Below are 16,037 nucleotides of genomic sequence, written 5' to 3' on the forward strand. Positions count from 1 at the left end.
GGGCTGAAACGCTGCTTGCAACTTTGGCCCCCAAGTGGCAGCCTAGAAGGTCAAGACACACAGAAAATGTCAGGGACTGAGGGGGTTCAGGAACACAGGTCTGGAGAGGCTGGGGGGGGCATGAGCTCAGGTGAGGACGCAGGTGTCAGTCCTGGGCCAGGCTGAGGCACCCCAAGTGCTGTGGGCTGGGCCTCCAGCCCCTGCCATGTGAGAAACGCCATCACCCTTTAGAGCCTGTCTGGGGAGATGACTATTATTTGCTTAGTGCTTTCCCTTAAATACACTGTAAAAAATCGTGTTTTTTTGGTCTAATCCCTGGGGTTGAACAGAGGACCTGGGCCCTGTCCTGAGCTTGTCTGCTCAAGGCCAGCACCCGACCACCCGAGCCACAGCTCCACTCGGACGGAGCCAGGGCCTCCGGGTGGCAGTCCTCACCCCAGGCCGTGGGCACCGGGGACCTGGACTTCAGGGCTGGGAGCGCTTCTAGCTGCTTGGGTCACAGGAGGGGCCGGTGGGCCTCGGTACCGCCCAGTACCTCTGTGCCCTTTGCGCCTCCACCTCCGCCCAGGGGGCCACGCAGGGCAGTGGGGGCGTGGCCGCGGCGGGACGAGCCTTGGAGGGCGTGTCCTGACGGAAGGGGGCGTGTCCTCGGCGGCGGGGCGGGACGAGTGGGCCTTGAGGGCGTGTCCTCGGCGGTCAGGGGCGGGCCGAGTGGGCCTTGGAGGGCGTGTCCTGACGGAAGGGGCCGTGTCCTCGGCGGCGGGGCGGGCCGAGCGGGCCTTGGAGGGCGTGTCCTGATGGAAGGGGCGTGGCCACGGGGCAGGGGCGGGGCTTGGGCCGCGGCGGTGGACCAAAGCCTGCGCCCCGGCGGCGGGCGGGCGGCGGGGCGGCCGGCGGGCGCAGCATGCCGGGGAGACGCTGCGGCGGGAAGCGGCGCCTGCTGGCGGCCGCGTGTCTGGGCGCCGCGCTCCTGTTCCTGTGCGCCGGGCCCCGCGCCCTGCGCTGGGGTAAGTGCCCGCCCTCCGCCCGGCCCCGCCCGGGGCTCGACCTCTCCGCGGCGCACCTGCCGGCTCCTCCCCGCCCCCCGACCGAGGCCGCCGGGGCTCCCGTCCTCCACGCGGGGCCGGCGGGACGGACCCCAGCGCGACGGACCCCAGCGCGTCCCTCGCGTCCCTCCGTGGGGTGGCAGTGCGCCCTGGCCCCCTGCACCCCAATCCACGCGGGCAGGGCCGGCCCTCCAGTACTGACCCGGCCTCCCGCGCCACAAACGCGGGCACGGCGGGTAGAGGCGGAGGACCAGGAGGCCGAGGGGGCCAGCAGGAGCCCATCCTCCCTCCCCTTCCCCACCCCGAGGCGGACGCACACCCCGGCTGGACAGGGACAGCAGGGCGGCGGGGCGGTGCGGCCGTGCACACAGGCCGAAGGTCACCTCCGTGGTCCACCCACGAACGGGGACAGCAAGTCCTTCCTTCCCAGACCTCCATCTCCTCTCCACCCTGCTGGCTCCTCTGCCCCTTCCTCCCTGACTGTCACACCGCGGGAGTCTGGAGTCTGGCTGGAGGCCAGGGCGGCCTTACCACTGCCCACCGCCCGCAGCCCCTCTTCCCAGCCCCTGTGCCCTTTCCGTGAGCCAGCCGGCGGTCTGCAGAGGCTCCTGGAGTCTGGCTGGGCTGAGTGTCCCCTGCCCTAGTCCTGGCGTGATCCCAGGGCCTGTGGCTGTCCTAGTCCACGTCCACCCTGTCATTCAGTAGTTAGATGTTTGCCTGGTCCTGAGCCAGGGCAGGGCTCCTGCTGACAGTCCCTCAGGCCTGGCTCTCGCGGTGGGTGGGAAAGCGGCCGTCTTTGGGGGTAGCCCTGGGTGTCCAAGGTTCACCTGGCCTTAAGCTAGAGCTCCTGACCTTAGGCCGTGAGGGCCTGCAGGGCATGGTCCACTCGTAGGGGAGACAGCTTCTGGAAGGCCTTTTCCTGCTCGGCTGCCATACCGCAGGGAGTCTCACTCCCGGTGTCCTGACCCGCCTGAGTTGGGAGGGGTGGGCAGGTGAGCTCTGTACTTGTGAGGGCCAAAGGTTTTCCAGGCATGAAGGCTCAAGCCTAGGAGCCTTGAGCCCTCGCCCCAGGTAGGCACATCCAGCCTTGTCCCTGTCTGGGGCGAGAGGTCCAGGGCAGCTGTTCAAGCCAGGGGACCTCTCTCCATGGGACCCCACCCTAACCGGGTCCCCCATGCCTTACGACTCATCCTGACCCAGAGTCCAGGGTCAGTGGAAGAGGGGACGGCAAGGAAGACCGTCCAAGACATTGACGCCCACCACCCCAGCCTTAGCCCCTGGGGAAGCTCCTCCCTCAGGCGGTCCCTGCTGGCTGGCTAGGACTGGGCAAGGGAGCTGAGGCGGGTGGAGGGGTGATGAAGAGGCCTGGGAAGGAACTGGAGCCCAGAAAGCAGGGCGCCTGTGTGCTCTGAGCTCACCCCGCTGTGGCTGCAGTGGAAGGAAGCAGCTAGGTGCTGGCTAGCCCTGACAGGCATGAGTGAGGATCTGGCACATCCAGAGGCCCTGGAAGTAGTGACACCATGGTAGGTGGGCCAGGGCTCCCTTCCAGAGGGAACCATGACACTGGCTCAGAGAGGGAGGCGGAGTCAGAGGCTGCTCTACTGTGTCTGCACCTCACACTGGGGTGCAGGAAAGCCCCCCCCCACACGGGGCTCCTGTGTCAGTGTTGTTGGGGCCTGGCTGTTCCAGCTGCTCTGTCTTGCAACACACTGACCAGTTAGAACTTATTAACCCAAAGCTACTGTTGCAATCTCTGCCCAAGGGCCGAGCAGTCTCTGGACAGCACACCCCAGCATTCCAGGATGAGGCCTCCTCCTCGGGCAGTGGGCAGTGAGGACAATGTGCTCAGTGCAGGTTTCTTCATGGCGTGCCATGGCGCCTCAGTTGGCAAGAGAAGGTGCACAATGGGGATTCATAGGTGTGCCTGCTGTGCCGTGACACGGAGTGTCCTCCCCCAGAGCTGGAGGCCACTGCCAGAGACCTCAGGTTCTGAGGAGAGGCAGATGGACTGCCCTGGGAAGCCAGTGCCCAGAAGGCCAATTGCTAAAAGTCTGCAGACACTGGTGCTGGCAGCCTGGCCAGCTTACTCTGAGAGTGAGCCATGGCCTGAGGCCGGCACACGGCCTGCTGACCTCACTATGCTGAGGTGACACGCAAGGGTGCCAGCCCCCTCCCCTGCTGGTCATCCTGCCACAGCATCCACTTAGGAACCCTGCCTGCACTGCAGTGGGCACTGTCCTGGCCTAGTCTGGCATCACCACCCTCCTGGGCAGTCACCAGGCCTGGTACCTGCAGGGCATCTGGGCCCGGTCTCCCAGGCCATGGTCCTCGTTGCCCTCCCTGGGGTTGGGCTCTTCCACAAGTCCCTGTCTCTGCTCTTTCTTCCCGCCAGTGGTGGTCCCTGTCCTTGCAGAGAGCTCCCCACCTTCTTCCCCTCCGGTCATCTTCCTTCCTTCCTCCAGAAACCGCCTGATTGTGTTTCCCTTGTCAGAGCTGTGTGGTTTTCCAGTGGCTGGGCTCTTGGCTCTGACTCTGTGGATCTACGCCTGTTCTGCTGTGTCTTCCTCAGCGATATAGACCAGGGAGGACTGGGGAAATGGGGTGGAACTGCTGATGCCACAGAGGGGCGCTGTGAGGAGCTAGCCCCAGCTGTGCCCCGCGGGTGGGCCGCTGTCCACCCATGGCTGTCTGCCATCCCGCTGGGCAGCTCAGCCCTGTAATCAGGGGCCATGGATATTTTGGGCCTGTCTGTGTCCCTGTCACCCTCTCCTCCCTGGCCCACGGGGAATGGATTATAGGACCCATTCTCGCACAGGCTGTGGTCTAGCCAGGAAATGGGAAGCCTTGGGCAAGGGGACGTGTCCTGGGAAGGTTAAGAGCCTCCGAGCTGGGGCTTTGGGGCCAACAGTCTGCTCTTCCTGCCCCTCATACACCTGATGCCCGCTGCTCTTCCTCCATCACCAGCTAAGCCTTTCACTGGGTAACCTGTCCAGGCCGTGGTGAGAGGGGCCACCCTCTCCTGGGGCCTCCCAGCTCAGCTCGTGGCGGCTGTTGCCACACTCAGGCCCTCTCCTGCCAGCTCATCCTGTCATGACAGTGGAGTGGCTGGGATGTATCTAGATGCTGGGAAGGCAGCACGATGCACAGGTAGGCCCCGAGCCTCCAGGCCTCTGGCTGTTGTGCATGTCCTGGTCCCAGGGAACCGGAGGCAGGCAGAAGGGTGCCATGGAGTTCCAGTGAACTCAGCAGGCATCCAGGGGCAGAACAGGGATGCCACAGCTGCCCATTAAGTGCTGAGCTAGTGCTGTGGCTCTCAGAGTCTCCCCAGACCAGCGCCATCAGCCCCCAAACCCCCTTCCCCGCAGAGATGCAGGTTCTCCTCCTCAGTTCTGGTACCAGGTAAGTCTACTGACACTGCAAGGCAGACAAGGCTTCCTCAAGAGCCCAAGGTGGGCTCCTGACCCTCAAGAGAGCCCGCTGCTGGGCTGTACCACCGCTGCTGCCCAGCCATTCTTGGCCAGCCACACCCAGAGCAGGCCTGCGGACACATGAGTGAGCTCTTCAGGCTCTGAGCTGGGGGAACAGGCGGACGGAAGTGGGTGAGGCTCGGTGGTCAGGCCTTTCCCCGAGGACTAGAGGGCTGGGTGCCACCTTTCCTCTTCTCCCCTCCAACTCTGGTTGGCAGTACACAGGGCAGGGATGACCCCAAGGTCACTGTCCTGGCTGACCAAGGCTCCTGTTGAAGCCTCCCAGGAGGTAGGGAGGCCCAAGGAGGGATGGAGTGTTTGTGAAACAGCCTAGGCAGGTTGACTAACCTCCCACCCCTTCCACAGCCAGCTGGCGGACTGTCAGTGACACCCCTCTCCTTGTGCCCCACAGCATTGGCAGACAGCGCCTTGGGCTTCAGCTGGCAGCAGGCAGGGAAGAGCCCTCGGGAGTTGCTTTATGACCTGGACCAGGTAGGTGGTCAGGGTGGAGTAGGGAGGCCTCCCGCTCCCCTCGTGGGACCCTAGAGCCCCTGATAGAGTGGGGCCGGACCCCCCCAGGTCAAAGGGTGGGGGGCTCCAAGCTGTCCAGAGAGTGTGCCTATCCTGTCCGGTCCTTCCCACCTTCCCTGACCGCCCCTCCCCAGCTCAGCTGGGAGCAGGGTCATTTCCCCGTGGCCCTGGGCTGCGTGGCTCACCAGGGCATCAGCATAAGAGAGATTAGGGCGGATAAGCTGGAATTCAGTCCACGTCTGTGGAATGCACAGCACTTTCCCGCCCCTGCAGGGGAAAGTCCAGCCATCAGAGTCACCGGCCCCCACACCCTTCACTTCTGGAACCCCGATGTCTCATCCCTTTCAAACGTTGGGCCTGGTTCTGCCCTGCACTGTTGGTTTTGTTTCTTTTTTTCTCTTCCATTTTCTCCCTTACATGCCTTGGGCTCCTGTGGGTGATACCTTTTTTTTTTTTAAGCAGACGCACAAGTGTCCGTGGGCTTGTGGGCATTCCCGAATGCGTGTGCATCCATGCACCCAGGTGACACACACACCCTCACCAGGTGTGGGCCCTGCCTGGCCGCCCTGGCCTGGAAACGCCCGAGGGCTCCGCCCCGGGTGTTTGGTTTGTTTAAACCCTGCTCTTACCGGCAGAGAGGTGCCCACCCCTGCCACGGTGCGCTCGGTGCAGACGAGGCCAGGCCTCCGTGGGTCACGCGCGTGGCGCCTCGTCCTCCCCTTCCAGCTCTCACCCTCGATCCGCCCTCGATCCGTCCTACGCGCCACTCCCCGCCGCCCAAGTCCAAGTCCCGGGCAGACCCCGAGCGCCAAAGCGCGCGGCCCTGCGGTTCGGGTGCGGGGGGCCCTCGGGCAGCCCCGGCTCTCACGCGCCCCGCGGGCCCTGTCGCCCCCAGGCCCCGCGCTCCGCCCTGGCGGAGGTGCACCGGCAGCGGCGCGACCTGCTGCGCCAGGCCTGCCGCCGCCACTCGCGCCCGCAGCGCCTGCTGCGCCCCGAGGACCTGCGGCACGTGCTGGTGGACGACGCGCACGGCCTGCTCTACTGCTACGTGCCCAAGGTGGCCTGCACCAACTGGAAGCGCGTGCTGCTGGCGCTGCGAGCCCGCGCCCGCGGCGGCCCCGGCGGCGACCCCCGCGCCATCCCCGCGCGCGAGGCGCACGCGCCCGGCCGCCTGCCCTCGCTGGCCGACTTCGGCCCCGCGGAGATCAACCGGCGCCTGCGGGACTACCTGGCCTTCCTGTTCGTGCGCGAGCCCTTCGAGCGCCTGGCCTCCGCCTACCGCAACAAGTTCGCGCGGCCCTACAGCGAGGCCTTCCAGCGGCGCTACGGCTCGCGCATCGTGCGGCGCCTGCGGCCGCGCGCCCTGCCCGACGCGCGGGCCCGCGGCCACGACGTGCGCTTCGCCGAGTTCCTGGCCTACCTGCTGGACCCGCGCACGCGCCGCGACGAGCCCTTCAACGAGCACTGGGAGCGCGCGCACGCGCTCTGCCACCCGTGCCGCCTGCGCTACGACGTGGTGGGCAAGTTCGAGACGCTGGCCGAGGACGCCGACTTCCTGCTGGGGCTGCTGGGCGCGCCGGGCCTGCGCTTCCCCGCCGCGCCGCGGGCCCGCGCGGCCTCCGCGCGCGAGCAGGCCGCGCGCCTCTTCCGGGACATCAGCCCCTTCTACCAGCAGCGCCTCTTCGACCTCTACAAGATGGACTTCGTGCTCTTCAACTACTCCGCGCCCGCGTACCTGAGGCTCCGGTAGCGGGCGGGGACCGGGGCGGCCAGGGCTGCACCTCCACCTTCCCCGCCGCAGGAGACCATTTCTTGCTGCCCCCTCTGGCTCGCAGCGGCCTGCGCCCAGCCCCGTAGTCTCCGCTGCACCCAGGGGCAAGGGTGCCTTGCCAGCCCCGGGTTAGCACCTTGCCTACCACTGCGCCCGAGTCAGCAGGGCTTGCCGGGGGCAGAGCGGGGCCAGAGCCGGACCCTCCCCACCGGCTGGCCCCCTCCCCACCGGCCGGCCCCGCCCCACCGGCCGGCCCCGCCCCACCGGCCGGCCCCGCCCCACCGGCTGGCCCCTCCCCACCGGCTGGCCCCGCCCGTGGTCACGCCCGGGCAGCCATGCGGCCCTCTCCCTGTCCGGGTCTCTCTCATTGGCCCAGGGCTGCAGTCAGTCCGAGCCTCCCCTGAATCTGCTGAGCGGTGCTGGGGATCAGAGAGCGATTGCAGGACTTGCGCAGCGACCCCACAGGCGATCCCACAGCGGTGGTGCTGCCAGGACGCTGCCCACATGGTTTGCGCGCAGACTGCTACCACATGGCACTCTGTCAAACCTGAGGCGAGGTACGAGAAATCGCCCAGTACGCCACAGGGTTCAACCGTTTCCACACTTCCTTTATAGAACTCTGCCGATTAAACGCCATGCACGTTTGGAGGGGTGGCTGAATTTGGGTAGCTGATGTGAGCCCTCTCTACACACTGGCATCCCCCCGGGCACTGGGAAGGCAGCGCCCCTCCCGCCACTCCTCTGGCTGAGCTCCTCAGCTTTGCCTTCATCTGGAGCCGTTCAGACAGGAGAGGTGGGGAGTCCACAGGAGAGTGGGTTCTAAGCTGCTAAATTTATTAGAGGGGCGTGGCCTCTGGTGACAGCTCCTGGGCTGGGGAGGCCATGAAGGCTTCAGTGATGGGATTCACTAAAGTTTCTGTGGCCTCAGCCAGAGCCTGCAGAGGCGGCAGAGGTGACCTCTCCTGGATCCACAGAGAACAGGGGTTCGGGAGAGGTCCCTGGACGACCCTGGGTCCTCAGTAGTCAAGTGCTGAGGGTATCACTTGTCTTGGGGAAGCGGAGATTCCGTAACTTCAGTTCCCAGAGGCTGTAGAGGACTGGTGGCGGGCTGCTGCTTGGTGGTGTAAAACTCGGAGCCTCAACCCTAGAGAAGCCACACAGAGCCCACCTGACCCCCATGGACCTGGCTGGCCATGTCCTGTGCAGTCCAGACCAGATGGAAGGGCCACACACAGAGGGTTCTCAGCGCACCTGCTCCTAGCCTTGGTGGCTGGCTCTTGGGAAGCAGCTGCATTTCCCACCCACTCCATCCCCCTGGGGCCCACAGGTTCAGAGCTCACTGGGGCGGGAGCAGACTCTGAATCCCACATGCACTAGGGATGCCTCAGTGCCCATGGGGGTCACAGCTCAAGCTGCCATGTCTGTTCAGGCCACTTGAGACTGCCTCTCCTCCTCCCCGTCTCCCCTCCCAAGGGAGACCTCCCTCTACACCTGAGACCACCCTGCCTTCCCCTGAGACCTTCCTGCTCTTCCGTGGCCTGCCGAGCATCTGTTCTTCAACAGCATCCACAGTCCTACCCTCCCCGCCACCCCTGCTCTTGCTGACCTTTCTGTCCACTAGACCTTTCTGCCCCATAGATCAGGCTTGCAAAAGAGATACTTGGCAGGGTTTCGGGGCGGGAGGATTGTGACACTGCTGACCGGCTTTCAGAGGCTGCACAGGTCCAGCCCAGCCCTAGCTTCGGTGGTCTGCCTGCCTTCTTGCCAGGAGGAGGGACTAGTTAGTTGCCCTCCGAGCCATGCCATCCCTGCCCAGACCCTGGCTGGTTCCTGTATCCTGACGTGGCTGTTGCCGTCCATCACCGGGACTCTGAGCCACACTTGCAATCTGCTTGGATTTCCCCTGGTTCTGCCTGGGGTCACCTCTCTGGAGGACTCCCCCTGCCCAGGCGTGGGGCTGCAGAGCGTCCTCATGAGGGGTGGGCACCTGCTCCCCTCCCCTCCCTGGCTCGCCTGGGCAGGGTTCAGCACGTGTGGGGCCAGCCCTGCCTTCCTGCCTCACTCCAGCATAGCTGGCTGGCCGCCCAGTCACCTCTGCCGCTTCGCTGCTCCAGTTCTGCCCCCAATGAAGTCTAAGACTCAGGGACCCCTGAGCTTTCTGACCGCTCTCTCCACAGCTCGGCTCCCACAGATTCAATGTGGAGATTTCAGTTGGGAGGCTGGGGATCTGATGCTCCTGCAGCCTGATCTGGAAGAGCCATGAGACCTGAAGACAGGGACTAGGCCTGGGCATGCACAGGCCAGTGTGCTGTATGTGTGTGCGTGCGTGCATGCGTGCATGTGGGTGTGTTCAGAGTATCTGTTCTCCAGAGTGGAGGTGCGCCATGGCCTCAGGCCAGTCATCCTGCAGTCTGTCTTCAGTCCCCTGCTCTGCCCCCATCATCTGGGGCCGGAGGGAGCAAGGAGGGAGGCGGTGGTGTGGGCTGAGGTTCACGGTGTTCTGGGGTGGAGCTGTGTGGATGGGCCTGTCGCCCCGAGCAGGCTGTGTTCCGAGCGTGGGCCTCACGCCCGGGGCCTGTGCTCCCTCCCCGTGTGCCGCAGCCACGGCGTCCGGGTCACGCAGCCGGGTCGTGGCACTTACTCGGGAACTGGGATGGACCTGGTGGGCACCAGCGTCTTCTGCAGGGGCAGCTGGTCCTTCGGAGAGGTGTTCTTGGCCTCCCAGTCTGGCAAGGGCTCAGAGCTGTGCTCTACTGGCCAAGAGAACCTATAAACATCACTTAAAGTGGCTGTCACTCGCCAGGCGTGTCTGCCAGGCACGGCTCCGAGGGTCCCTGGGTCCGGGCTGTGCCGGGATAAGGGTAAGGCCTCATACTGGCAGCACCTCGAGGGGCTTCTCAGGGATCCTAGAAGGCCCGAGGGCACCCAGCCCTCAGCTCTTCACAATGCTTGGTGGGATGGCAAGCCCCACCTAGGCGTCTGGGAATCTCCTACCTGTATGGAAACTTCTTGGCGAATCTCTCCTGGGCCTTGATCCTGCTTTTCTTAGGTTTTTGAGGCTTCTTGGAAGTACTTGACTCCATCCCAGTGGTCAGGCTGTGGCTGGAAGGAAAGGCAGACAGGTACAGTCATGCTGTTAAGCTATGAGCACCCCCGTTGCTACTGTGGAGCAACATGGGTATGGGGAGGGACACCAGGGCCAGCCCGAAGCCCCCGGAGCTGAGCGAGATGCTAAGTATTGATGACCCAGCCCTCCCACACTTACTGGGGAAGAAACCACATCGAGTCAGGAGCTGGGTCAGCCATGAAAGCGCAGCAAATCTCTTGTTTATTGCGTCAGGCAATTCGTTATATACTGTGGGGGGAAAAGAAGGTGGGAACTGGGCAGCTAGCCAATAGGAAGAGGGCCACCGTGCTATCACTAAGGGTCCGGGGCCAACTTTTAGGTACTGGGTGGGACCAGTGCAGGAAAGCACGCAAGACCTGCGCTGCTGCTTGGAGGGGGGGGGCTCAGTCGAATCACGTACACAGAGATGCCTTGAGAGGTAGGCAAGGAGCGCGAGGGATGCCTGGCCAAAGCCCTGTAATGGCCGCTGAGCCAGAATGATGAACAGGCCTCAGAGATGAAGGTCAGGCCCCAACACACCCCATTCAGTGTCCTCACCAGTGGAGAGCTTGGCATCACTGCTCCCATTTCTCAGGAAAGAAAGGGAGGCTCTCCAAGGTGGACTGCTTGCTTGCCTGTGCGTGGCGGGGAGGAGTGGCCAGGGAAGAGCCCCGCTTCCCTGCAGAGCTGCCTGTCTCAGGACAACTCTGACGACTAGAGGATAGCCCCTCATAACCACCGCCTCTAATGAGACGCGCAGCTGCATGGAACCTGCCTGCCCAGCAGGGGCACTGCAGTCCAGGGCAGCACTGGACCCTGGCTGCCTACCCTGGTCGATGGCTGAGGCTCACCATGCCGCCCCTCCAAATCCTGTGGTAGTGGCCATCGTTACAGCTGGAGCTCCCGCCAGGGAGGTCAAAGGGCAGCGCTCCTAAGGCCTTTGCTACCGTCTCAGGCTAGGGTCTGTCGGGGAAGAACAGATGAGAGGAGAAGCAGGCCAATGGCACTGGGCTATGTGACACCACAGTGGCTGCCACACCACCCACGGAGCCACGGTCTCCGGGCTCTGGGAAGGCTGGGCTCATGGGCTCACGCAATGTCAAGGCAAGGTCACAATTAGTGACATGCACGCGGCTGCTCCTGGGGCTCAGCCGGGAGTCCCTCCCCCAGACAAGAGGGTCTGGGAAGGCCACAGCAAGCAGGCAAGGCTGTGGGCTATGGAGAAGCTCCTTCTGGCTCACCTTTACCTGATCTCCAGCATCAGGCCAGAGGGTCTGAACTCGGAGCCTGCACTCTGCAGCCTCAATTCCTGTCTCCCTGTGAGGCCCTGCCTCGCTGGGCCTAGTATCCACCCTAAAGGCACAGTATCAGTGCCACCTCAGAGGCTATCAGGCAACAACTTGACAAGGTATGTCACATGCTGGGAGCAGCCCTGGAAAACTTAGAACCAGTTAGTTGTGCCGGCCTCCCTGGCCTGGGGAAGGCCAAGGACCAGTGATGGACAGACTCTGGATGAGACCTTTGCCTCAGAAGGAAGGGTGGCTTGAAGGAGAGGAGATGAAGGAATGCCCTTCTGTGCTCTGGCATGCTAGGCTTTATTCCTGAGGATGGGCAGGAGACACATATGTGTGTATGGCTTTGGATTTTGGATCCTGAGTCTAGTGCAAAGGAGTTGCTGAAGGGGGTCAAGGGACTCCCCCCTCCACTTCTAGCAGAAGCAGGCATGGGATGGGGTATGGAAAAGTCTGAGCCAGGATGGGGCTCCAGAGGAGCTCTGGTAGAGCAGCAAGTGTAGCTCACTGTCTACCTGGGCAGGGGCCAGCCTTTTCTGCCCAGGTCAGTCTTAGGAAGAGGGGGCTGTGGGTAATCTTCCTGGACCAAATCAAATCAAGTATCTGTTGCACGGCAGCTGAGGCCTGGGCTTCCTACCTTAGTGACAAAAGATAGCAGAAACCAACTGAGAGGGAGATGGCAACGTGAGCTGTGGAGTGAGCTGGGCAGAGGTCCAGAGAAACTGCCGCTGCCGTCAGGAGACTCCCAGGAGACTATCAAGGGAAATGTAAAAGGATGTCACAACCATGACTAAGAATTTGAATCCAAACAGGCGGCCCAAATCCTTAAGCCTAAACTTAGGTTTTCCCATCTCTTTATGGGGTCAGAAGATCCTACCGGCTTCTTAGACCGAGTTTAATGCCAACAGCAGGTCAGGGCGCTGAGGGTTTTCACGGGAGTTTGGGGTCTCTGCATTCTTACAGTGGCTGAGGCCGGAGAAGCTGGACATCCACCGCATGGCTCTGGGGCACACAGAGGAGGATTAGAATCCTTGCCTGACAAGGCCTGCGGTTACATCACGGACGCTGGGAGGTGGGCCCTTCTGTTCTAAGAAGTGGAAGAGCTATGTGGCCATCTGAGGAAGTTAATTATCTTTGCCTTTTCTGTATGCTTCTCCTTCCTTACAACTTGATTGTCAAAGCTGAAAGGAGGTGCCTGTGGCAAGAGCATCCTCAGGCTGGGAAGGGTGACCCCAGAGCCTGAAGAGTCAGGTCTCACATGCTGTTAGGGAAAGAAATGACAAGAGTAGATACACATTTTGAAAATAATGCCCTGAGCTGAATGATGGTGGCTTATGCCTGTAATCCTTGCTACTTAGGAGGCAGAAATCTGGACGACTGTGGTGTGAAGCCAACTCAGGCAGAGCATCTGCTTAACCTCATCTTCAAAATAATCAGCAGAAAAAGCAGTGCTGGAGGCATGGCTGAAGCAGTAGGTTACCAGCCTGCCAACAGAGGCCTGGGAACCAGGCAGTGGTGCGGTGAGTTAGACAATCCAGGGTTCCACGGCTCCGACACTTGCTGGTTGTGTCAGTGAGTGGAGCTCCCACCCGAGCCCTTCTGTTCCTTCCTTTTCAGCGAGCAGGAGGTGGCGGCCTCGGCGAGGGGGGGGGAGGCTAGCTGCAGAGGCGCTGGTGAGAGGCCGCCCTCCCTCCTGACACCCAGCCTGGCGCAGGCCCGGCCCCAGTCGGCCTGCAGCCCCGACTGGCCGGGCATGGTCAGAAAGCTCTTGCCTTCCCAGGAGCCGAGTCCCTGGGTGGACGGGCAAGCAGGGAGCCAAGCTCCCTTCAGGTCTGGGGCTCCCCCCGGGTCTGGGATTCCCCCCCCCTCGGCTCCGGGGCTCCCCCCGGGTCCAGGATTCTCCCCCCCCCCCCCCGTCTGGGATTCCCCCTCAGGTCTGGGGCTCCCTCCGGGTCTGGGGCTCCCCCCGGGTCTGGGATTCCCTCCCGGTCTGGGGCTCCCCCCGGGTCTGGGATTCCCTCCGGGTCTGGGATTCCCCCCGGGTCTGGGGCTCCCCCCGGGTCTGGGATTCTCTCCTGGTCTGGGATTCTCTCCGGGTCTGGGATTCCCCCCGGGTCTGGGATTCTTTCCCGGTCTGGGGCTCCCCCAGGGTCTGGAATTCCCCCCCGGGTCTGGGATTCTCTCCCGGTCTGGGGCTCCCTCCGGGTCTGGAGCTCCCCCCGGGTCTAGGATTCCCCCCCCCCAGTCTGGGGCTCTCCCCGGGTCTGGGATTCCCTCCGGTCTGGGGCTCCCCCCCGGGTCTGGGATTCTCTCCCGGTCTGGGGCTCTCCCCGGGTCTGGGATTCCCTCCGGTCTGGGGCTCCCCCCCGGGTCTGGGATTCTCTCCCGGTCTGGGGCTCCCCCAGGGTCTGGGATTCCCCCCGGGTCTAGGATTCCCCCCCCCCCGGGTCTGGGGCTCCTCCTGGGTCTCGGGCTCCCCCCGGGTCTGGGATTCCCTCCCGGTATGGGGCTCCCCCAGGGTCTGGGATTCCCCCCGGGTCTGGGGCTCCCCCCGGGTCTGGGATTCCTTCCCGGTCTGGGGCTCCCCCAGGGTCTGGGATTCCCTCCAGGTCTGGGATTCCCCCTGGATCTAGGATTCCCCCCGGGTCTGGGGCTCCCCCCGGGTCTGAGATTCCCTCCGGTCTGGGGCTCCCCCCGGGTCTGGGATTCTCTCCGGGAATGGGGCTCCCCCTGGGTCTGGGATTGCCCCCCGGGTCTGGGATTCCCTCCGGGTCTGGGGCTCCCTCCGGGTCTGGGGCTCCCTCCGGGTCTGGGGCTCCCCCCGGGTCTGGGGCTTCCCTCCGGGTCTGGGGCTTCCCTCCGGGTCTGGGGCTTCCCCCGGGTCTGGGATTCCCTCCGGGTCTGGGATTCCCTCCGGGTCTGGGGCTTCCCCCCGGGTCTGGGGCTCCCCCCCGGGTCTGGGGCTCCCCCCCCCGGGTCTGGGGCTTCCCCCGGGTCTGGGATTCCCTCCGGTCTGGGGCTCCCCCCGGGTCTGGGGCTTCCCCCGGGTCTGGGATTCCCTCCGGGTCTGGGGCTCCCCCCGGGTCTGGGATTCCCTCCGGGTCTGGGGCTTCCCCCGGGTCTGGGATTCCCTCCGGGTCTGGGGCTTCCTCCGGGTCTGGGGCTTCCCCCGGGTCTGGGGCTCCCCCCGGGTCTGGGGCTTCCCCCGGGTCTGGGATTCCCTCCGGTCTGGGGCTCCCCCGGGGTCTGGGATTCCCTCCGGGTCTGGGGCTTCCCCCGGGTCTGGGATTCCCCCCGGGTCTGGGGCTCCCCCCGGGTCTGGGATTTCCCCCAGGTCAGGAGGTCTGGGATTCCCCCCGGGTCTGGGGCTCTCCCCGGGCCTAGGGCTTCCCCCGGGTCTGGGGCTCCCTCCGGGTCTGGGATTCCCCCCAGGTCAGGGGGTCTGGGGCTCCCTCCGGGTCTGGGGCTCCCTCCGGGTCTGGGGCTTCCCCCGGGTCTGGGGCTCCCTCCGGGTCTGGGGCTTCCCTCCGGGTCTGGGGCTTCCCCCGGGTCTGGGATTCCCCCCAGGTCAGGGGGTCTGGGGCTCCCCCCGGGTCTGGGGCTTCCCTCCGGGTCTGGAATTCCCCCCGGGTCTGGGATTCCCCCCGGGTCTGGGATTCCCCCCGGGTCTGGGGCTTCCCTCCGGGTCTGGGGCTCCCCCCGGGTCTGGGATTCCCCCCGGGTCTGGGGCTTCCCTCCGGGTCTGGGGCTCCCCCCGGGTCTGGGATTTCCCCCGGGTCTGGGGCTTCCCCCGGGTCTGGGGCTCCCCCCGGGTCTGGGATTTCCCCCGGGTCTGGGACTCCCCCCGGGCCTGGGGCTCCCCCCGGGTCTGGGGCTTCCCCCGGGTCTGGGGCTCCCCCCGAGTCTGGGATTCCCCCCAGGTCAGGGGGTCCGGGGCTTCCCCCGGGTCTGGGGCTTCCCTCCGGGTCTGGGGCTCCCCCCAGGTCAGGGGGTCTGGGGCTCCCCCCGGGTCCGGGGCTCCCTCCGCACGCCTCTCTGAGGCAGGGGAGGGCCGCGCAGAGGGCGCTCCCCGCCGGCCGGCTCCACTCCGAGCCCGGCCTCACCAGAGCCTCCCAGTGGCCGCGAGGACGAGGGCGAGCCGGGGCGCCCGGGCTCCGGGGCCTCGGCCGGCGAGGCGGTTCCCTTCCAGAAGTAAGCGGCCTTCGGCCTGGCCAGGCCAGCCTGGGGCCGGTGAGGCTCCGCCCGGCGCCCAGGTGCCGGAAGAGGAGGAGCCAGCGAGCGGCCGAGCTTGGGCGAGGGGGCGGGGCCACGCGGAGCCAGCCAATAGACGACGCCTACCTCGCATGGCTGACCGGAGGGGCGGGGCCGATCGGGGAGAGCCGAGCAAGGCGATTGGCGCCTGGCTGGCAGGGATGGGCGGGGCCTACGGAAAGAGCGGGAAGCCACAGGGCGAGGACCGGGCGACTTCCGGGCTGCCCCTCGAGGCCGAGGATGTCCGCGACCGACGCTGTCCCGAGCGGCCTCTCTCCTCGAGCTTCGTCAGACCAGAGCTGGGTCCCCGCCCGGGCGGCCCGGCGCCCCACCGCCGCGTCCGCGCCTCGGGGCCGGCCACGGTCAGTACCTTCACCGCCCGGCGGCGGCGGGCGAGGGGTGCGGGGCCCGGCTGCCCGGCTCAGTCCCCGTCGGCCGCTGCTCGTGAAGACCGCGGACCGGGTGTCCACAGAGACGAGCCACTCACTTCCTAGGTGCTCCGGGCTTCTGACCACCGCCGAGGGCCTCCCTGCCCTGCCCTCAGGGAGGGCCCGCATTGTTGAGTCACCTCAC

The 16,037-nt window shown here is 65.2% G+C and overlaps 2 protein-coding genes across 6 annotated transcripts; one reads left to right on the top strand and one right to left on the bottom strand.

Annotated features, from left to right (window-relative positions):
• The first annotated feature begins 879 nt into the window (after window positions 1–879).
• Chst13 (carbohydrate sulfotransferase 13) lies at window positions 880–7,362 on the top strand. The gene is made up of 3 exons (XM_090323834.1): window positions 880–1,007; window positions 4,926–5,005; window positions 5,940–7,362. The coding sequence occupies exons 1-3, from the start codon at window positions 905–907 to the stop codon at window positions 6,792–6,794; spliced, it is 1,038 nt and encodes a 345-aa protein (XP_090179960.1). The 5' UTR covers window positions 880–904; the 3' UTR covers window positions 6,795–7,362.
• A 40-nt stretch (window positions 7,363–7,402) lies between these two features.
• On the bottom strand, window positions 7,403–15,974 carry C33H3orf22 (chromosome 33 C3orf22 homolog). 5 transcript variants are annotated; one of them, XM_090323827.1, is made up of 7 exons: window positions 15,835–15,974; window positions 12,091–12,215; window positions 11,851–11,966; window positions 10,081–10,170; window positions 9,810–9,917; window positions 9,457–9,582; window positions 7,403–7,959 (listed from the first exon to the last, which is right to left on the bottom strand). In XM_090323827.1, the coding sequence occupies exons 4-7, from the start codon at window positions 10,119–10,121 to the stop codon at window positions 7,839–7,841; spliced, it is 396 nt and encodes a 131-aa protein (XP_090179953.1). In that variant the 5' UTR covers window positions 10,122–10,170; window positions 11,851–11,966; window positions 12,091–12,215; window positions 15,835–15,974; the 3' UTR covers window positions 7,403–7,838. The 5 variants fall into 5 exon arrangements, with proteins under 5 accessions (XP_090179953.1, XP_090179954.1, XP_090179955.1 ...); XM_090323828.1 differs by lacking the exon at window positions 15,835–15,974 and adding an exon at window positions 15,552–15,803; XM_090323829.1 differs by lacking the exon at window positions 15,835–15,974 and adding an exon at window positions 15,317–15,456.
• Window positions 15,975–16,037: the final 63 nt, after the last annotated feature.

Source organism: Megascapheus bottae, chromosome 33 (assembly GCF_031878675.1).
Source record: "Megascapheus bottae isolate mThoBot1 chromosome 33, mThoBot2.hap1, whole genome shotgun sequence".
NCBI classification, from domain to species: Eukaryota; Metazoa; Chordata; class Mammalia; order Rodentia; family Geomyidae; genus Megascapheus; species Megascapheus bottae.

Coding starts and splice junctions, on each gene's coding strand:
- Chst13 (XM_090323834.1), top strand. CDS start 905: ATGCCGGGGAGACGCTGCGGCGGGAAGCGGCGCCTGCTGGCGGCCGCG. Junction 1,008..4,925: donor GCCCCGCGCCCTGCGCTGGG/GTAAGTGCCCGC, acceptor TGTGCCCCACAG/CATTGGCAGACAGCGCCTTG. Junction 5,006..5,939: donor TGCTTTATGACCTGGACCAG/GTAGGTGGTCAG, acceptor TGTCGCCCCCAG/GCCCCGCGCTCCGCCCTGGC.
- C33H3orf22 (XM_090323827.1), bottom strand. CDS start 10,121: ATGGCTGACCCAGCTCCTGACTCGATGTGGTTTCTTCCCCA. Junction 9,918..10,080: donor TCGATGTGGTTTCTTCCCCA/GTAAGTGTGGGA, acceptor CTTTCCTTCCAG/CCACAGCCTGACCACTGGGA. Junction 7,960..9,456: donor AGGTCCATCCCAGTTCCCGA/GTAAGTGCCACG, acceptor TGGCTTCTCTAG/GGTTGAGGCTCCGAGTTTTA.